A 24922-nucleotide genomic window follows, 5' to 3' on the forward strand; every position below is an offset into this window, starting at 1 on the left:
AGTTTTAGTCATAAACAACAACAAAAGCATGAATGTCAACAATAAGGAAAGAAAAAAAGAAAGGAATGCACAATGTACGGAACATCACAAAAGCAAAACAAAAAAATAACAATGAGCTGCAGAGTTTATTAAAAAAATTACCTTTTGAAATATTACATTTGTTGAAATTTCTTTTTTCTTTTTTATTTGTTTGATACTTTCACTATATTTAATTATTTCATTCAAAAAGTGTTCAAAATCAAGTTTAGAGTTTGACCATTTCCTTTTATATATATGAAATTTCTCAAAAACAAAATAAATTGTGTTATAAAAATAAAGTTCTGCTTCATGTTGTCATAACAGCCCAAAATGGTTTGTTTTTCTGAAAATGTGATTGTTTTTCCAGTTTTATGACTAATGTCATTTCCAACGTGACTCCAAATCTGTCCAATGTTCTTTTAAAGACTATAAATAATGTGGTATTCTGCTGGTTCCTGGTGTCGTCCTGCTGTGGCTCAACATCTGTGGCTCCAACCAGTCCCCTTCACCGATGCACAGATGGTCCAGGATGGTGCTGCAGGCAATGATTTTCCCGCGAAGGTTGGTTTTACTTCCAACGCCCCCAGAAATACTGCTCTCCACCTCGTCTTCATCTCCACCACAGAGCGTGCCTTGGAGTGGTGCTGGTTGTAACGGGCCTCAACCGCATTTCTCAGGGGTTCCCTGTAGGGTGTCTGCAGCGTGATGGGATGAGCAATGCAGGGACACCCACCATCACCTAAAAGGATGTATCCTTCAGGTGACTATGTTTGATTTGTGTAAACTGGGCTGCTACGCTGAAACCCCTTAATCATGGCCTGATACTGGATATCCAACAAAAATATGTAAAAATTTGGCATTAGAATAAAATGTTAATATTTATTGGGTTTTTACTTTGGAAAATTGGTTTCGTCCTAGTCGGTGTTAAAGTAGAAGTAGTTCGCCTCCAGACCAGGTGGTGGCGGTAATGCGCTATTCTGTTTTCTTGTCAAGCGCCATATGAACAACACCCGAAAGAGAAAAGTAGTGAGCACGGGTGTCCGAATTGCTTTTAAAATCATGGGAACTATAGAGTGCCGCAGTATATAGGGTTTTAGTAGTTAGAGATTAGGGTGGGAATTCGGACACAGCACTAGTCTCTCCAGCGTGTCCTGGGTTTTCCCCTGGGCCTCTGCTCAGAAATTGCCAAATTTTGAAATTAATTCACATGAAGAATTAGTATCTCAGAGAATTGAAAAACTGTCAAAATGATTTTTTCTTACAGCATCTGGGTATGAAATGAATTACTTTCTTGAATTGAGCATCTTGGTAATTCTAAATAAAATACGTAGTTGGAGATTTTTTTTCTTTAGTTGGAGTTTTCGATTCCATCTGGCCTTGAACGCAGCAGTGACGTAGCCGCCAAGCAGACAGCTGGTTCCCGCCCACAAAGTTTCTCAGCCTAATGACAGCTACGACAGCGGGGGAACAACACGACTGGAGCCTCAGCGGAAAAACGGAGCACAGAACTGCTTTCCTCAGCCACAAACCACGGTCTGGCGAGCCAAATGCCCATCTGACAGCTGCTTTTTGCTGCATTTTGTCCGCGCATGATGATCTAAACAGGCTGCCGTCAGTTGCTGCGTTCGAGCGGGCGGCTAGCAGCAGTGAGTCGCGCGTGAACTTGTGACGTTTCCTGACTTACAGGTTTATTTCGGTGTCCAGGTGAGGTCACGCAGCCGCGAACATGTCCGAGCCGGCCGTGGAGGCGAAGGTGGAGGTCAAGCAGGCGAGCAAAGAGGTGAAGGAGAGTGAAAACGCCGCGGAGAAGTACTCTGCCATGACGGTGAGCAAAAACAGCGAGATGAACATGGGAGAGCTGGCTTCGTCAGTCTTCAGCGCGGTGCCCACTCACAAACCGGTCAAAAAGGTAGGACGCTGAACCAAAGTCCCCCTGAAAACCAACCTGCAGCGACTTCCCACTGACTCTCTGCCCAGCTGGCATCTATACATGTTGTGTATGCACGCTTTATGTGGTTGTTTTTGTGCTTTAATGCATCTTAGTAAAAAGCAAACAAAAAACTTTTTTATATTAGTCAGAAACATGTTTATTACAGATGAAATGTTTGTCATTACTTGGGTGAAATAAAAGCGTGTAGTTCTGCTGAAGCTTCAGATTTCTGCATTATATTCTGTGTTTGCAAAATACAATATATTGACAGGGATGGGCGTGTGTGTGTGTGTGTGTGTGTGTGTGTGTGTGTGTGTGTGTGTGTGTGGGGGGGGTCCACTCCATGACTGTACGTCAGCTGTTTTGACTGAATGTGCAACAGAAAACCTCTCTGGACATTCAACCATTACTGAGTTCAAAGGTTTGTTTTGGTTTGAAATCGCCGGACCTGAAGAGCTAAAGGCAAAGAAACAAAGTTCCAAATCTTCAGGATTATATTTGCGTATCTATATTTTCAGTCAATCCAATAAAACGGACATATTCAAAGTCTTTTTTTTAAGGTATAATAAAGCGTCTATCAAATATAAAGTTGATCATTTCAGTTTCACATCCTCATTCTTGCTTTAAGGAAGACTTTTGTTCTACATCACTTTTTGTCTGGTCTTTGGTTCTGTGGGTCAAGACATGGACTCACATTTCACTCAATTCACAAGAAATGTAAACCTTCTCTGTTATTGAATCCCTCTCTTATTGCCCATTTTTGGCACAGAAATGATTCCGTTTCATCAGTGATCAGATAAACTCGATCCACCAGAAAGAATGACTTAAATGTGTTGGTCCCTCTACCTGCAATCACCTTTTAAGGCCGGGATTCCTCAAACACCACTGTGTTCTAGCAGAAATTCTGGTCGTTCTTTGTTGCTGTGAAACCCAACGGGTCTGGTGTTCTGGTCCACATCAAAGCTCCAACAGAAGCACGGCCAGAGTCTTAATACCAGATGAAAACAGTCAGATGTTAACCCCTTCACGCCTGGATTTATGTCCAATTTTATGTAAAATATTCTTCGGTGTAGTTTATACGGAGCCCCTAAAGGGACATTGAAGAAAGGAAAAAAACAACTGGAGTAAAAAGGATTATTAATTATAATAAACATTATTTATTATTATTATTTTTTTTTTGGTTCAATTGTTTTTTTTCTTTTCTTCAATGTCCCTTTAGGGGCTCCGTAAGTTTACAATCAAAGTGAGGCGAAATGTAGTGGATTTAGTGGTTCGTCCTAAATCAACGACTTGGCTTGTTGTGCAACAAAATCCGACTAAAACATAATCAATCTCATCCAGAAACTCCACTCCCCTTCAGTTTTAAAGAAGGCTCCAGGCCTAAATGTAAACATTAATGAATGTCTTTTATTTGTTCCTGGACCGTTTGGGACTCAAGTTTAGGGGGGAGACAAAAGAAATGTGAGCCTTCTCCTGTTTCCTGAACACACACAAAATCCTAAACATCTCTGTTTGACTGTTTACTAATGTGATTAAAAAAAAAAAAAGTGCATACATGAAGAAACGCACAGAAAACCGGTCGGACCTCTTTCAGAAGATGAGAGATTTTAAATACAGTAGCAGCTGATGCTTCGGTGGAGCAAAAGAGCTAAGATAATCGGAGGGATTTTATTGTTGGATTGGCGTTATCGTGATGTCTACACAACCTTTGGCTTGGACAGCTTTAAACATCAGAATAATCTTGTCAACTGGAATACAGCGAATAAAGCTCATTTATCCAAATGAGTTTTTGTTTTTATTGCAGTCCTTCTAAATAGACCCAAACCATAATTAAGGTTTAAAATGAGGTAAGAGGGAATAACCTTTGATGGGGTTAAGGTCATGCAATAGTTTTATTCTTGTTTTATTGTTTTGGGTGAACACCAGCTTTAATCAGAACTGCAGGGTTCACGTTTTTCTTTAGTCTTAAAGTCTGATTATCGTGTGATTTATTGTGAAAGTGTTCCCAGTGGTCTGTTAATTATGATTAATGATGTTTTTAGCAGAAGCCGGCGTCGTTTTCTTAGGACATAGTTTCTGCAGAGCAGCATGAGTTCATTTCTGGACCATTGGCATGGAGTAATCCGCCCCCCTTCCCCTCCCTGTTGCTGGGAGATCTCTGTTTACATGCTTTTCTGCTGTCTGACAGCCCCCCACAACCCCAACCTGACATTACCACTGCAACGAAAATGGGTCACAATATCAGAGCTATCCAGTTTAGATCCAGATTCCAGCTGAGACCAGGGAAACAAAGCCGTTCAGGGATCCATTTGTCTGACAGTGGAGGCATCAGAATGGAGCAGAGCAGGGAGACTGTTGGCGTATTTTCTGTTACAAATACGGTCTTTTTCAAACATCCTTTTTTGTCTACGCTTGGTTCACAACGATTGGAGTGAAGAAAAACTCAGAAATGCAGTTTTAATGTATAAATGTCCTCCAGCATCAGAAAAATACCACAAGAACATGTTAAAAACAACACCAAAAGCGCATTTTTTAGTGGTGTTTATGCAACGCGAGTGAACCTGATGGATGTTTTTTTGTGCGTTTTAGCAAATCCAGTTTGTGGAGGAGAAGCAGGAGTTCAGCAGGTTCCCTACGAAGACCGGCCGCCGCTCGCTGTCCCGCTCCATCTCCCAGTCCTCCACGGACAGCTACAGCTCAGGTGAGACCAAACGTCTTGGACCGGAGCACAGCTCAAACCATTGAACGGGATTTAATAATAGCCTGGTTTAAATTCCAGCTGCGTCCTACACAGACAGTTCTGATGACGAGACGTCACCCCGGGACAAAACCCAGATCAACTCCAAGGGCAGCAGTGACTTCTGCGTCAAAAACATCAAACAGAATGAGTTTGGCCGACGTGAAATTGAGATAGCAGAACAAGGTAACGATGCATTTTACCCACAATTCCTTGCCATCTCTACTCATTTAGCTGTTTTACTACTTAAAGTCTCACTCCGATCATCTGTTGATCTAGTCTCAAAGCCTTCTCAGTGGTCCAATAGTTATGATTATGCAATTTTAGACACAAAAACAGTTGTTTTCTAGGACATAGTTTCTGCAGAGCGGCAGGAGTTCATTAGAATTTTACCACTGAGCTGTGGGCGGGGATTTTTGGCGTAGAGCAATCCCCACCTATCGTATTTTCTACGTCACAAATGTGCTCTTTTTCAATCTGTATTTTTTTTTGCCTGTCCCCGATTCACGACAATGATTAAAGACGTGTGCAGTAATTGTCGGGTCTATGTTCCATAAATGATAGGTTAAATTCACAAAATGGGATTCCAGATGTTTTAAGGCTGTAGTACACACTCACCACACATTTTATACACTCTTTTCTCTTGTTTAATCTCTCAAATGCCAAGCCTTCACAGAAAAACAAGTCCAGTATTATAGAATGACAGCAAAGATGGAAGATTTATTCAACTCTGGCAAGCTGCATGTGCTGTGCTTTTGTTCAGGAAACGCTGCACAGAAGAGATTGATTGACAAGATCAACAGCCAATCAGGATGCAGAACACAGTGTGCCGTTACGAAAAAGGGAAGAAAGAAAAAAAGCAGTGAAACAGCGAGGCTGCGTTAGGTGAACTGTGGTATAGCGAGGGAGTGCTGTACTCAGAGAAGCAAAGCATGAATGTCTAATGCACTGCCACAAGAATACATTAAAAACACCAAAAACTCAATTTTTGTTGGACCTTATTGTTATCCCTTGTGCCATCTTGTGGGGTCCAGATGACCCCACTCCCAACGTTGGGAGTGGGGTCATCTGGACACCACAAGATAGCACAAGGGTTAATCTGTTTTCTCCGTCCTGCTGACTTGTTCTGTTCTTTTTCTCAGATATGTCGGCTCTGATTTCACTCAGGAAGAGAGCACAGAGTGAGAAACCCTTGGCAGGTGCCAAGATTGTGGGCTGCACTCACATCACCGCTCAGACTGCAGTAAGAATTTCTTCCCGTTCATTTGTCCACGGTCTGCTGCTCGCTAGCCAACGCAGTCCGAAACCTCGATAACGTTTCTGACACTCTGTGTGCTCAGGTGCTCATCGAGACTCTGGTGGCTCTCGGAGCTCAGTGTCGGTGGACGGCCTGCAACATTTACTCAACCCAGAATGAAGTGGCTGCTGCTCTGTCAGAGACAGGTAGGCAGCAGAGATGGTCGGGAACAAACATTCATGTCCTCAAAAGAAGACTGACTTCAATCCTTTTTTATTTTATTTCTGGAACTGTTTATTCGTACCCTGGTGTTCATCAGATGTGTTGGCAGCAGGCCACTGTGCTCATTTCTGTGTGGAAATGTCAAAGCCATGGTTACTGTTTGGATGTGTTAAACATTCAGCCTGCAGAAATAATAGAAACCCATAAGTATTAGCGGGCAGTGTGGGAGAACTGCTTCTCCAGCTCCTCATGCCTGGTTGCTACGTGACGAGCACTAAATCTGCAGAGTAGACCTTTGTCATGAGGACAGGAACCCACTACTCTGAGAGTGACAGCAGCTTGTAGGAGCTTGGATTAGTGACATATTGTTATCCAAGCTGGGCTGTTCATTAAACCGTCAGCAGATTCGGAAAGAACAAACATCTCCTGATGTCCAACACGTGATTAGGAAACACGGGACAGGACTGGTGGTTTCCATGATGGCAGACTAATGAAGTCTGTGCAGGTTAGAAATGGATGTGTTCATTAGCGTGGAAGTGTATTGATTCTGTCCGTAATGCTTCAGGGGTCGCCGTGTTTGCCTGGAAAGGAGAATCTGAGGATGACTTCTGGTGGTGCATTGATCGTTGTGTCAACACGGAGGGCTGGCAGCCCAACATGGTTGGACATAAATATTTGTTTTTAAACCTTTGTGGGGACGGTTTTGTTTCAGTAAAAGGACAAATACTTGGCTCATTTATATATATACTTTTTATTTTAGATTCTTGATGATGGAGGAGACTTGACACACTGGGTGTACAAGAAATACCCAAATGTCTTCAAGAAGATCCGAGGCATAGTGGAGGAGAGCGTTACTGGCGTTCACAGGTAATGTGTTCTTGTGTGTGTTTGAGCTTCCAGTGGATGTTCAGATGAACATTTGTTTCTTCCCGTTTTCTTCCAGGCTGTATCAGCTCTCTAAGGCTGGAAAACTGTGCGTCCCAGCGATGAATGTGAACGACTCTGTGACCAAGCAAAAGTTTGATAACCTGTACTGCTGCAGGGAGTCCATCCTGGATGGGTACGTGACGGGCGGTTTCTGGTATTTTATGTTTTAGAAGCTTCCCCTACAAACATGGAGCAACTCACACATTCTTGTAGGATTATTTCTGCTTTGGTTACGTCATTATCCCTTGTAGGGGTCCAGATGACCCCACCCTTACATTGACGTGTTCTCCCTACCATGACAAAGGTGGATAAAGGTGGAAAGATTTCATGTAATCCATGGACACCAGTGAAGATCACAAATCATTGAAGAAAAAAGGTTCAGAGCACTGTCTGGTGCCTTGGAGGCACGTTAACGTTGGGAGTGGGGTCATCTGGACCCCACAAGACAGCGGTCTTGTTCAGCGGTGTTGTGGGGTCCAGGAATAAACGTCAACGTGACTTGCATCTTGGTAATCAGCCCAGATGCAGATTGCTGCATTGACGGCACAAATTCATCTAAAGCTAAATGTTGCTGTTAGCACGGATTAGCATAACCCTGACTCTTCTTCTGGCTCCGTGCGGCTAGTGCTTTATTTTTGGCCAAATTAAAAAAAAAAAAACATTATGACGAACAGGCACTTAATAATAATCATAACAATAATAATAAAAGCCAGTTTAGAAGATTATCTCACTCTGTTAACAACAAAACTTGCTATTTTTTCTTATACGGCCATTCCTGGTCTTTTAGTTAGTTCTGCACATGTCAAAAGGATTTATTCCAATCAAAAGTGTGGCGTATGTAAACGTTTGTTATAATCGGAGGCCTTTTTCTGGGCCCATGTACACGGTTCTATTCTGATCCGATATTGATCAAATCAAAGACCTTTTGCACGTCTGACCGCAGCTACTGACTTACTTGAAGTTCCAACGAAGTGAAGTAAATTCGGCCGCCTTTTTTTGTGGGGTGCCGCCATGTTGGAGCTTGATGAAGTCGGTAAGCAGTGATTGGTCAGGAGTGAGCTTGTTGGACGTCCACACACCTACCACTTGAATGAGGGTTTCAGGAGAATCTGTCAATCAGATGTTGCGACGCTTTGATGTAAAACCACATGCTTCTGTTGAGGCATCTGATTGGTCAGTTTGAATAACTGGCTCTACATAAAAATTATCACCACTATCGGTATGCTAAAAAGAGGTATCAGAACAAAAATAGTTGTTCTGAGTAACAGCTGTTTGTTTCTCTAGACAAGTCTGTGGCGTTTAGGCTTCTTGGAACTTCCTGTTTGAAACGCGTGGGGGGAGGAGGGGTCGCTCAGCCCGGTTCTCTCAATATACCATCAATGGAACAGAGCAAAGAGGACGAACACATCCCATAATAACATCAGCTTTTTGTTTGCAGGCATTGTTACAAATTGTAAAGAACTTGTTTATATTTGTAAGAACAAAATACGGAAGCAAACGGTGAACACGCATGGAGCAACAGACAGGTGTGGGGTATGTGAAACCTTAAAGGGCAGTGGGCTCTGGGTTGTTTTTAGAAACATGTCACTGTAAATTGTGTTCTGGTTAAGAAAAACTAATGTTACGGTTATTCTGAAGCGCCTGTTCGCTCATCATTTTAATTTTAATCCGTGTGGTCAGCGCTTTTTCTGTTGAAGAACGGAGCGGAAGAAGGCAGGGTTAGGAGAGGCTAACACGCGCTAACAAAATTTAGCCTTTGATGAGCATAAAATCCATGCGGGAAAAGCTGCAATCTGCATCTTGGCTGCACGTAAATATGTGGGAATAACATCAGCCTTTATTTGTCGGGACACGACTGGAAACACAAATCCACGTGATTGTTTGAACGGTTTCTAAGGACCGAGCAGCATTTCTGCTTTAAGCTCAAACACCGCCCCAAAGCCGCTGTGTGAGCTGGCGGTCCGGGCTCTGCCCGGACACACACTTTTACCGGAAGACCCGGTTCTCCTGAGTTCAGTAGCTCGTTCACCTAGAGCTGCGGGACGGATCGTAGTCCAAAGTCTCCATAACATAGCGCACACGTTCCCCTCAAACACAAAGTCCGTCTGCTCTGCTCAGAGACACGGTCCACCGGTCCACTGAACTAATCAGGTGCAGGAGCGGACTACTTCTTTTCTATTTTGTTTGTTATTTATTTATTTATTTTTGTCAAAGTCACTTCCCGCAGTTTATACTGGATCATTGCAGATGAGTCATTAGTTGGGAAATAAAATAAATGAAGTAATACAGGGCTCCAGACTAACTTTTTTCACTAGGAGCACTGTGGCCCCTAACTGAAAATTTTAGGGGGACAACCAGAAAATTTAGGGGCGCATACCGTAAATCAACATTCTAACCAAATCTACTAATTTCCACTGTATTACTAATAAATACTTTAATAATAGATGCAGAAATTACAATGTGCTGTTTCAAATTCAGTGTCACATTTTATTCTGCACTTTTGAAGATGCAACAAGAAGGTAAACTGACAGCAGCATCGCTGTCATGACAGTACAAATAAGTAAAGAAAACGGATGGAAATTTATCTTTGTGACACCAAATAGGTGCAGCCAAGATGTACAATAAGCGTGTTTGAGATCACCCAGGTGGACGCAACGCTGTGCAGATCACCTGGTGTGTGACATATATTTTTGTTTTTGCTCCAACATCCACCGTCAATCATCACAAAAATATCGCGAGAAAGGGGTGGGAGCAAGGGGCAAACCTACCCAGACACAGCTGGAAATTTAGTACTGAACTGACTGAAAGCTGCCCTACAGACTACAAAACAATGCATTATGGGACATGTGTCCTGATGGTTTTTGTAGTGGAGTGATTAATTAAAATAATTTAAAATACCAATTCATTAAAAAAGGCTACATCACAAAACATTAAAATAATCATAAAATATATAATAACACAGATCATACTAAGGGGGAGAAGAATATTAAAACTAAATTGAATGTTAAGGACAACTCCAAATTCCTGTTCTCCTTCAGTCTTGCTGCAGATTCGCCTTCATCTCACAGCCCCCCCCCCCCGCCTGGTGTCCCCAATGATCCAGGCGAGGTGCCGGTTCATCTCAAACACGTCTATCGTTGCATTTTCCCCACGTATTTTCAGTGTGTCTAAAACTAATGTTGTTTTTGCTCGAGCGTGTTTAAAGTTCAAGCCCCGTTAGCTGTCACGCATGTAGGTGTGGGACATTTATTCTCCTCAGCTGACCCGACTCCCGCGGGAGCGGTGTGCTGCCGTAACAGCCGTGCATAAACCGTTTGATGTGCCGTCGTAACCAAAACCTGAACCTTCCTCCGGTTCTGTGCGGCCCAGAGAAAAGTTCAGCACGGACTGCATGTATTTAGAAAATTACGAGCGAATAAATACGTTCTAAAGGAAAGTAAGGAATTCTTTCATGTGGTCCGGGGAGGGGGCGGTCAGGTTTCCTGGTTTCATACCCTGTCATTGTCCCGCCCCCAAGAGTCATTTACCCCACTGTGATTGGTTGGTCAGCTTTGCGCACGACAATGAAAAAGTGTCATTCATACAAACGGGGGGGCTGCAGTAACATTAAACCTTCATATTAAGGCGGGGGCTGCAAAATATCATCTTGGGGGCCGCAAATAGCCCGCGGGCCGCGAGTTTGAGACCCCTGCTGTACACTCTGGCACTGGTACACTAGCCGCAGGTCGGAAGAACGAATCAATAGTTTGCTTGCTCATAGCTCAGACGCACATATCAGGTTGTGATATTTGTCTCCGTTTCCTTCCCACAGATGTTTACGCTCGCTCGATTATCTCTAGGCCCCTCCCCCTCCACGCATTTTAGCCACTCACAGTGGCTTTCCCTATTCTTCTCACACGCAGTGGCCGCCTCACACACAGGCATCACGCGAGAGTGTACGTCCCCCTGTTTTCATGAGTATGTGCGCGAGTGTGCGTGTCTGCCTGCGTGCGTGTGCGCTCGCGTCTCATTGATTATTTCATTGATCATTGACGTGCCCCTTCCACGTTTAATGTATAAAAAGTACGAAGGGTGGGGGAGGCAAATTTACTGGTCGCACATGTGCGACTGGATGTAAAATTCAGTCACACACTCTCAAATTTTGGTCGCAAAATGCGACCAATTGGTCGCAGTCTGGAGCCCTGTAATACAGTAAAATAACGAATAATAATTATAGAATAACGAAAAATTAAAAATACCTCCCCTCCCCCCCACCTGACGATATCTTTGTCCATCCCGATTGTTTACTGCAAACATCGTCGACTGCCAATTTAAGGGACATGGCCCAACCCTACTCTGTAGATCTGAGAGTTTCTCTGTGAACATTGAAACCAACATGACTCATCCTCATTTCTGTTGTAGCAATCAATCAAGAAATGTTTCAGAGTTTCCTCTTCATTATGGGATGTCATGTTGTTTTTTTTTTTTACAAAGCATTTCCTCTTGACTCGGACTCTGACAGGGAGTCTGTTGAGTGACATAAGCCAAGCGGGAATGTTTTTGTTTTCTCCTTTAATTGGCCTCCATGTGAATGTTCCTGTTCATCTTTTATGCATTATTTTTGCTGAAGAGCCAATCCGGTTTACGTTGAGACTCTGACATGTATGCACGGGCTCCTGAAAGTTCAATACAATCCAGTGTTCCCTTGTGTGTGGTGGGGGTTACGGTCTAAAAAATCCCCAGCAGTTGGTGAAATCCGTGACGTTGGATTCCGGATGTTCTAAGGCGGTAGACCTCCTCACTACACCCTTTTCTCACACAGACATGAACCTTTTCACACTTTTCTCTGTTGTTTCGACTCTCAAAGTTCAACCCCTCATAGAGAAATAAGTCCAGTGTTGAAGACAAAGATCTGATCCACTTACGTAAACGTGGAAAACTGGACGCATTCTGTAAAGGAGACATGGCATGGACCGGATTGAAGGAATAAAGAGCCAATCAAGACGCAGAACACAGTGTACTGTTTCAAAAAGAAAAATGGCACTGAAAAAAATGTGTGAAACAGCGAGAGCGAACCATTTCATAGCGGGGGGGAGCAGGAATGCGACTCCTGTTCATGTAATCTGTCCCCCAAGGACATCCTGTCTGTTTTTACCCATACTGCATCTCTTCTCTTCAAACAGGAAGAGCCGAGAGCACAAAGAAGAAAACTGCGTCTTTCTCACTCTGCATTCGTTTTCTTTCCGAGGCATTTTCCTGGTGGTTTTTCAGATTCGCACTTTGGAGGGGGGCGTGACTCTGTAGATGACTTCAGGTGTTTGGTCTGTAGTCTGTCTTGTATTCAAGCTGTTGCTGTGCAACGACACCAGCTCAGTGAAGCATACAAATGGGACCAGACCAACCAGCTGAGTGTGAAAGTGCCCTCAGGGAAGCGATCTAGTAGCCCTTGTGCTATCCTAGGCACTTTAACATTGGGAGTGGGGTCATCTAGACCCACTAGACAGTGCTCTGAACCTTTTTTCTTCAATGATTTGTGATCTTCACTGGTGTCCATGGATAACATGAAATCTTTCCACCTTTATCCACCTTTGTCATGGTAGGGAGAACACGTCAATGGAAGGGGGGGGTCGTCTAAAATAGCACAAGGGGTAAAACGGTGATGATGTTTCTACGACAAACTGATGTGATGGAAGTTGTTGTTTTCTGAGCTTTGATTATGGGTGATATACCACCTATGCATGATTCGGTTAACTTGGGGCTAACTTTTAATGATCATAAGCCGGTTTTCTCTGTTGCTATTTATTCTTTGATCATCTCTGAACACGCTTTCACTTTCCACAAATGGTGAACCTTCTGTGTCAAACCTCCACAGCCTGAAGAGAACCACAGACGTCATGTTTGGAGGCAAACAGGTGGTGATCTGTGGGTACGGAGAGGTGAGATCCTTTTTGGAACATCACCACATTTCTCACAAGCATGATCATTTCTTCCATATTAAAGTCCCATTCCTAGCTTCTTTTGATCTATTTTCAAAGTGGTGTTTTAATTAAGATGATGCCGTTTTTAGGCAAAATCAAAAACCCTCGGTCGTTTTCTAGGACATGGTTTCTGCAGAGCGGCAGGAGTTCATTACACAACTATAGAAAAGGGAAATAGGTAAAAATGCTATTCCAGTGGGCTGTGACATGTTGGGACTAGTTACAGCAGGGGTGCTCATTACATCCATCAAAGGATGAGACGGTAGCTGGCGGGACATCAAAGATTGATAAATATATTTTTAAAAATCCGTCAGCGACTCATCCTCCTCGGCGAAATATGTCACTTGATTGACATGCAGAACGGCCAATCGAACGTCCTCTGAGAAGTGCGTCGCTGTGTTTAACTACACGCATTTTCTTTCTTTTTTCTCCCGGCACGCAGCAGGGCTTCTGCCCCCCCCAGCCTGCTGTTTGATCGCCGGGGGTTAAGTCGGCCTAACCTCGCTTTAGAAATGTCACCCCCCCCATCACATGGTTTACAGCACAGCATGAAACGCCATCATTCCTGCTTTCTGTAATGATATATTACTACAAGAATAATATTAATACACATGACAAAGCCATGTTTTTACAAAGATTGCTGAACTCTTACTGTGTAGTTTTTGTGTTGTTCGTAAATAAACAGCGTTTTTGACTGGAGATGCATTGATTGGAAGTTGTTGAAGTCGAATAAAGTGACTTTGGTGCATAATCACTATTATTGTTCTACACAGACTGCACTGTCATCTCACAGAGATTAGAGTGCTTTTACTGTATTTTTTTAATGATTATTACACAAACATGCATTTTAGAATAAAAGTACTGTATACGTTGTCCACTTTGAAGGCCTCAAAGTTGACGGTTAGAACCAGATTACAAAAACTATAACATGAATAAACTCAGTAGGGGGGGGATTATATAAACTCGCTTCTTCTCACTTCTTTTCAGGCCATAAATCGAGCTCTACTTGACTTTAGTTAATGATCCCTGTTTTTAATTAAGCAAATGTGATTTAACTGTTTTTTGTTTGTTTTATTTTCTGTTTTTCTTTATCTATGCATTTCATCATTTGATATTTGAGTTTGATAAATCTGTTAAAATTCTTTATTGCTTTGACTATAATGCTTGAAATAAATCCATCAATCAATTAATCAATCAATCAAGTAAAATTTAAGGTGACCTTAGTGCACATGCATAAGAACAAATGTATGTCTAGATCTACACCTTTTGGAGGTTGTCGTATCAAAAGTAGCTCGCATGCCAAAAAAGTGTGAGCACCACTGAGTGACGGACTTACATGGAGATTTGGCAGCAACGGGTGTCTCTTTTTTTGTGGTGTTGCAGGTTGGAAAAGGCTGCTGTGCTGCTCTGAAAGCTTTGGGAGCCATAGTCTACGTGACAGAAATCGATCCCATCTGCGCCCTGCAGGCTTGGTAGGAGAAAGAACCACTTCTGCCAGCGTGGCGTGAGCAGACAGAATATCTAACAGTCTGCTGGATTACTGATGCCAAAACCTTTAGCTGAATCCATTTTCATGTCAGACAGGCCTGACTGTTGGCTGACCTCTGCCTTGTTTTGTGTTCCACAGCATGGATGGATTCAGGGTGGTCAAACTGAACGAGGTCATTCGGCAGGTCGACATCATCATAACGTGCACTGGTATTGGAACTTCACTGAAATCGACATGAGTGATGGATTACACTGACATGGAATTAGTGTAGTGAACCCATTAATCTGTCGTGGGTCTCTGTCTGCTCTCCGGTGGCGATTAGCATGACTGACGTGATGGCGTGTTTCTGCAGGGAACAAAAACGTGGTAACCAGGGATCAGCTGGACCGCATGAAGAACGGGTCTATCGTCTGCAACATGGGACACTCCAACACGGAGATCGACGTGGTAAACCAGCACGCCTAGATTTGAGATTGTCATGGCCAAAGTCACTGTCTGTGGTTTAGTGAGTGACAGCCGTCCTGGACTCTTTCAGGCAAGTCTTCGGACACCCGAGCTGACCTGGGAGAGAGTCCGCTCCCAGGTGGATCATGTCATCTGGCCTGACGGCAAAAGAGTGATTCTCCTGGCCGAGGTGAGGGGCTTCTGGTGTATTATTCTACAGAGACACAAAAAAAAAGAAAACATTTTGAAACATTTCCTCTATAAAAAGGTAGATCTAGCGAGTGAACAGAAGTACTATTCTCAAACACGCCAACAGTTCCTGAAGCATGTTTAAATAAAGCCTTCGTCACGGAGGCTGCGGGTTTTTGGGTTGTTCGGGGCGTAGAGAGGAGCGGCCGCATCTTAAGGGGAGTTTAGGCGTTTCTTGCAGTTCCCTTGAGGCTTGAACGGCCACCTCAAGGAATGTCATGAAGATGGAGCGTACCATTGTCAGACGTGTGGTAAGTGTGTTGTGAAGTATTTGTAAGGATAATTTAGGTGAAACGTACTTAGGATGTAGAGGCGATGCTGTCGTACGGTGACCTTACGCCACACCTTGTAAGGTGCGCATACCGGCCCCTTATTGGCAAATGCTGCTCTCACGTCTCAAACTACACTCTGATGGTCTAATTCCCTCATTTCTAACAGTCAGGCTGCACGCCAAGGCGGGCACTTGAAAAGCGCTAATGGCCTCCCTGCGCAGTCCGCCAGATTTTAGCGGGTTTAAAAAATGAAAAAAACACGCCTGTCTCACCTACTTCATCCATACTTACCCTTAATTATTATTATTATTTAATGTTTTTTACTCATTTTGTAAAGTGTCTGTGTGCTATTTAAAGCGATATACAAATAACATTTATTATTATTATTAGGTGACGTTTAGGAAAAGATAAGTTCCTTAAGATAAGGTTCCTGAATGGCTAAAACCAAAGTTTGTGCCCCTGCATGGAGAAATGGCATCAGCTGACTCAGAAACAGACGGAAAAAAAACATCCTGAAACGCTGAGGAAGATAATCGTGGAGAATAATTATCATCCGGAGAAGGTTTTTAATATGAATGAAGGGAGCACCTTCTAAACAAAGGAGGAAGCACGATCTCCTGGTTTTTAGGCACAGAGAGACACTCCTATTGTGTGTTAAAGAGTACACTACAGTACAGTCTATTGGTCTGACTTAAAAAATAAAACTCTTCATGTTGAGCAATATTCCAATGTTCTTTAATAGATCTTTTACAAAGCATCACAAATTTTTCTAAAGGGTTTTAGATCAGTAAGAATTGGTAAAGGACATTCGTCCGTCGCAGAGTTGGGGGGTGGTTCTGGAATTCAGGGGTGTCTCTGGTCCCTCACCCAGCGAACATGGGGGTTAATACTGTATCACATATTTCCACAATCTGACAGAGATAACAGGTGCAGATAGCACGACGGGTGCTTGGCTACCATCCTCCTTTCTCTCACCTCCTGCACTGTTGTGATGTGTTAAAGTTTTCACTATGACTTCACAGCATCTCCGTAGACTAAATAAAAAAACATTTTCACTCTACGAGTTCACTGAGCGCTCTATGACCTTGAGATTTTATGAAGGTCGTCTGCATGTCTTGTCCAGGTTTGTCTATTTTCCACCCGGGGCTGTTGTGACTGAAGCTCGACAGCCTCATGGTGTCTCTGATGATGTTCCTATTGGGTCTCCATTCAAAATGAAGAGTCAGAGCATCCCATAATGACTAAACATCATCATGTCCTTCTTGCTTTCATAGGGCCGCCTCCTGAACCTCAGCTGCTCCACTGTTCCTACTTTTGTTTTGTCCATTACAGCCACCACTCAGGTAAAATAAAAACTGTATTTATTCCCCTTCCCTACACAAGATGAAGGAATACGATGTTATTTTACATTTTTTTTATTTGCTGCAGTCATGTAGTGATCAGAGCAGATTAGCTCCTTTCCAAAAGTCTGGATGTTGTGGATTCCCACGACTGAATTCATCTTTTATCACGTGCTCTGTTCACAGGCTCTGGCTCTGATAGAGCTGTACAACGCTCCCGAGGGACGATACAAACAGGATGTTTACTTGCTTCCCAAGAAGATGGGTGAGGATATAAATACTGCAGTACTTATATGTGCAAAGGTTAGAATAAACAGCCATTTATTTACACTCAGGGCATTTGCGTTCCCACTGTTCAAAAGTTCTCTTTATGACAGAGTGTCAACAAATTAAAGTCAAAAGTCAAATCTACTGTAACACGCTCTATTTGTCTTTAAATGACAGTTGTTTACCGTAATCTGTTACACAGTGGTGTCAATGAAAAACAGCTCACTAGTAAACAAACCAGATGGGTCGTCTTTACAGCTGGTATCATTCATCAGGAGCTCGTTTTGTGATAGAAACCCGAGTTCATCTGCTCGTATTGATTTATTACTCTGCTGTCTCTCAGAACTCTGCTTTGAAACTCAAGAAGTTTGAGTTTGCTCACAAATATACATTCACAAGTGGCATTTTTCACTCACAAACACTCCTGTTCATGCTAATGACCAGTCTGTAGTTTGAATCATTTTAGTGTTGAGGCTTCTTCATCACTTAAACTTGTGAATTTTTGCTTAAAAGAAGATGATAAGGTTTCCTTTTAGAGCAGATCCTCACGCAGGAAAAAACCCTAACACCATGGTTAAAATGTTTGAAAAGTTGGTATTTAAGAACTTTTACCCTTTTTTCAAGAGGAATTATGCAAGGATCTTTGGGTAATTGGATAACAAGAATAGAGACAATCTTTGATGTCTACAATTTCACACAATCTTCTAAAAACAGGTTAGTCTGACTTGTGCAGATGATGAAAACTTTCTTATCCTCCTGAGGACCAGCACATTAATCGATGTCCTTTTTAGTGCAATTTTATGCTGAATTTTCTTTATATATAATAATTATGGATAAGATTTATCTGCACTTTTCCAGACGCTCAAAGCGTTTCCAATGTGTCCATTATTCATTCATACTTGGTGATGGTAGCTACTGATGCAGTAGCAGTCTGCCCCAGGGCAGCTGTGGCTACATCAGTAGCTACCATCACCATACCATCACTGACAGAGGTGTGGCTGCCAGTTCGCTCTGACCATCACCTGGACACTCATATACATGGGTGAGGGTGAAGGGTCTTGCCCAAGGACACAACGACAGTTGGCTGGGAGGATTGGGGATCGAACCGCCAACCCTTTGATCATTGTACGACCTGCTCAACCGCCTGAGCCACTGCCGCCCATAATCCTTCATCATCAGGAAAATGCCACAGGAACATGTTGAAAAAACACCCAAAACTCCATTTTCATTGAAGGGGGTCTTTAAATATTTAGCTGTTTTCATAATGTGACAGAAAAGCTCAAATTTTACGTTTATTTTTATTTTTAGTGAACTTGGTCTGGACATGTCCTACATTGAGCCAAATGAAAGGCTGGTCAGAAGCTTTGGATGAAGTTAAATAATCAAGTAACTGGTACAAATTGATAGAGTAGATATAGAGCCAGTTAGTTAGTTTGGGACACTTTCATTTAACCAAACCGTGGTTAAACATGAAAATTAAGGCTGTGTGGTTTAAGAGTTGGAGTTTTATGGGAAATTTGAGATAAATTAATCAAACTAGAGTAAAAGGTTTCAATCAGTTGAGTGTTTCTTGGAATGTCCCCCTATTGCCCCACATTGGAGGGGATGTGTCTAGGGATTGGCCTTTGACCCACCCCCTGGGGAAGCAGTGAGCTGTAGTTAACGCCACACTCAGGAACCGTTGGGTGGTTGACCCGCCAAACCAAACCCTTTTCTCCTGAGGGAGGCACAGCGTCTCATTTAATGAGCTTTTGGTAGGACCCGAAACCCACTCAGGGCAAGCTCTTCATCACCATCTGAATATAGAAGAGGGATGGAGTGTAGTGGATGGAGTGTGACACAGTTAGAGACACAAGAACACGTTAAACACCAAAGTTCTTGAGTCCTTGGACAACTTTGGCTAGTGCAGTTTTAGGGTGTATTCAGACTGGAAACGTTTGCTTCCCTTAAAGAGAAACAGAGTTTGTTTCCCTCGATAATCCACAACACATTTTCAGTCTGAAAACACCCAAGCAGACCCTGGTCCGAAAGTACCGTTCTCTGACCCATCCTTGGAGGTGGTCTCAGTCCGTTTCCCAATCAGACTGAGCTTCGGTTCCCTCTGAGATTCCTCAGTCAGCGGAACAACTGAACCAAAACGTGATGTAAACACAGTAGGAATGTAGCAACCGATGACCCGCGGACAAATGTCGCCAACCAGCTGGAGGTGTACTGAACAATCTGGGGCCTCATTTATAAACGTTGCGTACGCACAAAAGAAGGCGTACGCCACTCTCTACGCAATAATTGAGATTTATAAAAAGCAAACTTGACGGGAAAATGTGCGGTCCTTCACGCAAGCTCTGACCCAGGCGTACGCACAAAAACGGGTGAAATGAGAAACGGCGACACCGTCGGCAGATGGAAGAAACACGTGAAAGTGAAAATGACAATCCTGCCTCTCAGAAATAACATGAAGACTTCACAAGGCAAGTCTTACAATTAACAGCTACACCAACACCTGTTTGATCGATCAGCAGTGAAACAAACAAAGAAATCAAACGAAAATTACAACAGAAATTCAAATGAACACTTATTTGCAAAATGAAAAGTGAAATATGTTCTGCAATATTGGCATGTTGTGCAATTCATCCTCATAAAAAATATAGTTAACAGAACGAAATAATTTACAAAACTGATATTCTCGTTAATGTGTCCGTCTGGCGGAGCAGATATAGGTGCAATTAGACAGACAGATAGACGTATTAATTGTCCACTGGGGAAAGTTGTTTTCATAGTAAAACATTTCTTCATAAGCTATGGAATTATGGTATTCATGCATATGCCTTTAGTTTTTATTTTTGATAAAACAATGTATGGCGTATGTCTGAACCATTCAGAAAGCAACAAGAAATTACATTTGCGCTGATCAATTTCCCATTTCCACGTCGATTATTACCGACATCTGTAGCTTGTCAGATGTAATTAAATGGAGGGAAATAAAATGCCCCATCACAATGCGTAATGACGCACAATGGCTGATCTTGCGCTCTTAGAAGATGTGGCAAATGGAAGAATTCGGAGTGAACGCATCTTTAGACAGCAAGAAGACTTGCTGGCAAACGAGGACGAGTGGCTTATGAGCCGGTTCAGACTTCCTCGAGCCGTCCGACCCGGTGCATCTGGTGCGTCGGCGTCCCCCTGCGCCTCAGTCACCACTCCACTTAAAAGGGATTCCCCAATTATTGCCGCCAGTTTCTCATCAAGAGGGGTCAGCTCCGGTGTCCCCCCCCCCACCCCCCCACCTCCCCCCCCCACCCGTGGCAGCGCCAGACGTTTTTTTGCCTCGACTTTGATGTCCGACCATTTCTTTTTCATTTAACCACGGTCCGAGGTTGTGAGGCTACAGCATTTACGGCGTCTGCCACCGTTTGCCACTCACGTGCCTTTTTGGCATTAGTAATGCCCACACTGTGCCCTCCAAACAACACTTTTCTCCTCTTTTCCACCTCACCAATGATAAATTCTACTTCACATTGAGTGAAGTTACTTTTTTTTGATTTCCTCTCGGTGTGTGCCATGGTTTCCCAATCAATGAATATTCATTTGTGGGCGTTTCACGGACTATTTATGGGCAACTATGGGCGTGTCATGAAGCCGCAAAAGCTGCGCTGCATTTAGAATCAGTTGTGATTTATTAAGGAAAAGATGCGTAGGATGTGCGTGCGCACGGTTTTATAAATCCGAATATTTCTGTGCGTACGTACGTCCTATGTTTCATCCGTACGCCACTTCTGACGCAAATCCTACGCAAAGTTTTATAAATGAGGCCCCAGGTCCTCTAGAGTTGGCCCTACAATGTTTATCAAAGAGGAAGAAATGGTCCAACTCCTTACTTGTTAGAACTTTTATTTTGACACAGCTGAAAACACTTTCCTTGCTGTCTCTCACGACGCGCCTGGCGCTGCTGTGACAATCACAACCATGAGACACAGCAACTCACGGAAATGTGGTTTGATGAATGCAAGCTCATCAAAACTACTTTTAATGTGACACACTACTTCTCACACTGTTTTCTCGACAGTCTATATGTCATAAACTCTTATCAGTGTACCTCCATGCCCGACGTCTTCTTTCACTGCTGTTGCTAGCATCCTCTGAGTTGAAACACACAACACGTCTCCTTGCCAGTAACCGCCTTGCAGATCACCTCCGCTGTACCAAAGTAACTAGTAAAAAGTGTTGTACCCGGCGTTCAAAACTAGTAATTGAAATATTAACTGTCCAGATATGAATTGTAAAGTGCAGCACGTCTGTCGTTCTTCTGTTGATTTGAGCCGCCCTAGTAGTTCCTGGCCAATGGCTGTAGAGATCTCTAGTCACGTGGTTTTGTTTACAAGCTTTGGTCCATAACAGAACGATCCGCTTGATGACAGTCTGAATACAGACCAAACGCGAGGTTCGGGACTCTATTCAGAACAAATTAGGTGGACTCAATCCAGAACAAAGGAGTTTTCCAGTCTGAATACACACAGGTTACTTCTCAGGACGTGTAAGCCCTTTATTTCTAAATCGGCTTTCTTTTTCAGATGAGTATGTCGCCAGCTTGCATCTGACTACCTTCGACGCCCACCTGACAGAACTCACGGATGATCAGGCCAAGTACCTGGGACTGAATAAGAACGGCCCATTCAAACCCAACTATTACAGGTACTGATCAGCTGACATTTGGACTCATATTCAATGAACCACAATGGCCATGTTTTCTGGGCTGTGAGGAAAACTGGATCTTTTATGTAAGAAAACAACAGAATTTTCTGATTTCTTTTTGCTCTTTACAGGTATTAGGCTGCGAAAGCACCCAGAACCCCTGAATGTGGAGCCCTGTCTTCCAGTGAGGAGCAATGTGTATAGATGCTGTGTTTCATGCTCCTCACTGGGTGCATACATACGTTGCTTTAAGTGTATTGCAGTGATTGCGGCAGGCTTGTGTCAGTACGACTTCCCTTTGATGAAACGTGCCACACAGAGAAAGGCGTTGCGGTCGCAGAACTCGTGTGTTTCTGTAATATTTTGTGCCAAAGGAGGAGGCGGGCTGGAGTCTGGAGCTGTAAAACAGTGAGAATTATTAAAACAAGTCGATTTGGTGCACAAATGTGGAGTGAAAGTATACCAGAACTCATCTGTGAACGGCATCACCCGCTGTACTGTGCTGTGGGTGTTTTAAGCTGCTCATCCCTTTTGTTCTTGAAACCAGTTCTAGATATGATCTATGAGAAACTCTCGACTGAAGATTTAATGTTTTAATAATAATAATAATACATTTTATTTAGAATACGCTTTACATTTTGGGTAAAATCTCAAAGCGCGTTTTGCTTCAGGACAGATGGACCAAAGTTGAGCTTAAGCAAAAAAAAAAAGAGATTTTATGGCACTTAACTTAGAGACAGATGTTTGCTTATATTGACATAATTTCTGGAAGTCTGCTAGATATATTAAAGTATGCATTGGTCAAGTACATATAAGCCATATTAACTTGTAAAGGTTTTGTGGTCGTTAGTTGTTTGAGTACATTCCAGTAAAGAAATCTCTCCGTGCTGCTTTCAACATCTCTTTCTAATTTTGTATTAATACACTTAAAATGCATTCCAATGTTTAGAGAGAGAAAAATTTGTTATTTTTGTGATCATCACCATTAAAGAAGAAGAGTTCTTCAGTTGACCTGAGACACAGAGATAGACGTCAGAAAACACTGTCTGTCTGCACCTCAGGACTGTCAGGTAACCACAATCTAGGTGTGTTAATACGTTTTCTTCTCATTATTTCTGCTTTAATTCATGATTTAAAATCCCATGTAAATGCATGCATGTAAATAAAACTTTTAAAACCAATGCCAAGCTTAGTTGCCCAGCAAAAAAAGACTTGATCAGGGTTTCAAATCTGTTTTTAACAGGAATGACTTTAGTGTGTTGACACGGTTTACACAGCAGTCTGTAAAGGGCTCAGTCATGTCTTCTTGGGTTTTCTAGCAGACTCTGGTCATTTCTTACTCGGGTGATGTCTGGCTTTGTTGTTGGTGAATCGTAACCACAAAAAAGATTCTTTTTATACAACTGCAAGCAGTCCGGACTCTACTTTAGTCTAGCTTTGCTGCGTTGAACTAAACAGCTGTGTTAGCTGCGGTTATATGTCAAATTTGAACTTTTAACACAACAGTTTAGTTTTGTAGAAGGGTCTATTTTTTTTCTTCAAAGACTTGAGCACTGTTTTGTGAGCCTTTCAAAATGCATAGATTAGCAGTTACCTCTATAATCACAAGCCATGCATTTTGAGATTAGGTTCAGCTGATTGATCAGTTTTGCTTCAAGTGGCACAGATTGAAAAATGTCATTTCTTGCTAAATCTAAAAGTCTATGATGTATTTTTTGCACATGCTGGTGGTCGATGGTTTCACGTTATTCTTTACAGCAGTTTCTACTCAAACTAAGGTTTCTTAACTCACAGATGTTTCTTTTTTAAGTGATTCTCTAAATCACACGTGCATCTCCTCTGAAGCTTCAGAGTCTGCCATATTTGCTTTATTTTGTGTGTGCAGTTATTTTTATTCACATTAAAGCTATTTTAGACTAGATTAATCAAAATGCGTCTTTCTTTTCCTTTTTTGTACCTCTGTTGCACTTTTAACATTTTCTTAACATGATGATGGTACTTTTTGTAAATGATTGTGTTTCTTCAATAGTCAACATTCAAAGAATGTGTTGTTGATAAGGCCGCTAAAACAGATTTTTAGACGGCATAAATCAATGTTTTACTTTGTTTTTCTTTATTTTGAAATGGTATCCCTGTGAAGTTCTCTTTGAATATGTTCTAAACTTGATGATGGTACATTTTGTCCTTTTCTATGCTTGTCACATGATCATACTGAAAGGCTTTTCTGTATGGACAGAGAATGTTATTTTAATGCAGCAAATAGATTTATTCCTGTTAGGCTTTAGTAAACCACTGTGATTATAAAGCTGGACACTGTTTCATTTGAAAACAGGAGTATTTATGATGCAAATGTTTGTTACATTTTAGGCTTTTATTCCTATCGTTTAAATTTAAATGGTTGTTTCATTTGATCCCTTATCATACTTTTGCACCTTTTCCTTCAATAAACTGCTGAAACAAACAAACTGCTCAGTCATGGCATTTGTTAGAAACGGCCTTGTGTTCTTCTGCTTTAATCAGAGGCAATCAGACCACAGAGTTTCTCCTTTTTAGTTATGTTTTCATCTAACCGTTATAAGGGACCAAACAAAATTGCTTCAATTTAAATAAACACACATTTGAAATGAATGTTTATTGATATGAGGATTTATTTTGTTGTTAAATTCACTAAAGACACGAATGACATTGAAGTAAGATGAAAAAAAGAAACTGTTCCTTTCAAATGTTTTTTTTTTAACGTTTAAAAATCGTATTTGAATGTATTCTTCTGTTAACCCCTTCACACCATAGCTCATTCATTTGCAACGTACCATAAAATCTGGGATTTAATCTGATTTCACCTTGGACAGAAAAACATTGAAGATTTTTTTGTAAAATAGGCACAAAGGGTTAAAATATAAATATTCCTTATAGTTTTTTTATAATAATGTATTTTATTTGTCACACAATGTTAAAAATAGATATTGTTTTACCAAACTAAAAGTCCTATTTTTAAACATCACATACAAAATTATATAGGCAGAGTGAATGTCACGAGGTAGAAAGTAAAATACTATCTTAAATATGGCTACAATATAGAAGCATCAAAAGTAAATGAACAACAATGAGCTACAGAGTCTGTTTTTTAAAGTGTTGTTTTTAAGC

The 24922-nt window shown here is 42.0% G+C and overlaps 1 protein-coding gene across 3 annotated transcripts; it reads left to right on the top strand.

The window, feature by feature from the left end:
• Positions 1-1560: 1560 nt before the first annotated feature.
• Positions 1561-24243, top strand: LOC101168941 (S-adenosylhomocysteine hydrolase-like protein 1). Of its 3 annotated transcripts, none has more exons than XM_011474623.4 (17): positions 1561-1927; positions 4538-4649; positions 4728-4871; positions 5828-5928; positions 6026-6128; positions 6710-6804; positions 6905-7011; positions 7088-7204; positions 12923-12986; positions 14412-14500; positions 14656-14726; positions 14870-14964; positions 15053-15151; positions 16757-16825; positions 17009-17087; positions 21658-21778; positions 21910-24243. In XM_011474623.4, the coding sequence occupies exons 1-17, from the start codon at positions 1745-1747 to the stop codon at positions 21914-21916; spliced, it is 1656 nt and encodes a 551-aa protein (XP_011472925.1). In that variant the 5' UTR covers positions 1561-1744; the 3' UTR covers positions 21917-24243. The 3 variants fall into 3 exon arrangements, with proteins under 3 accessions (XP_011472925.1, XP_011472926.1, XP_004068511.1); XM_011474624.4 differs by having other exon boundaries at positions 1745-1927; positions 4743-4871; XM_004068463.5 differs by lacking the exon at positions 21910-24243 and having other exon boundaries at positions 1745-1927; positions 21658-21785.
• Positions 24244-24922: the final 679 nt, after the last annotated feature.

Source organism: Oryzias latipes, chromosome 5 (genome assembly GCF_053564925.1).
Source record: "Oryzias latipes strain Hd-rR chromosome 5, Olatipes_Hd-rR_3.1".
In the NCBI taxonomy this organism is placed as follows: Eukaryota; Metazoa; Chordata; class Actinopteri; order Beloniformes; family Adrianichthyidae; genus Oryzias; species Oryzias latipes.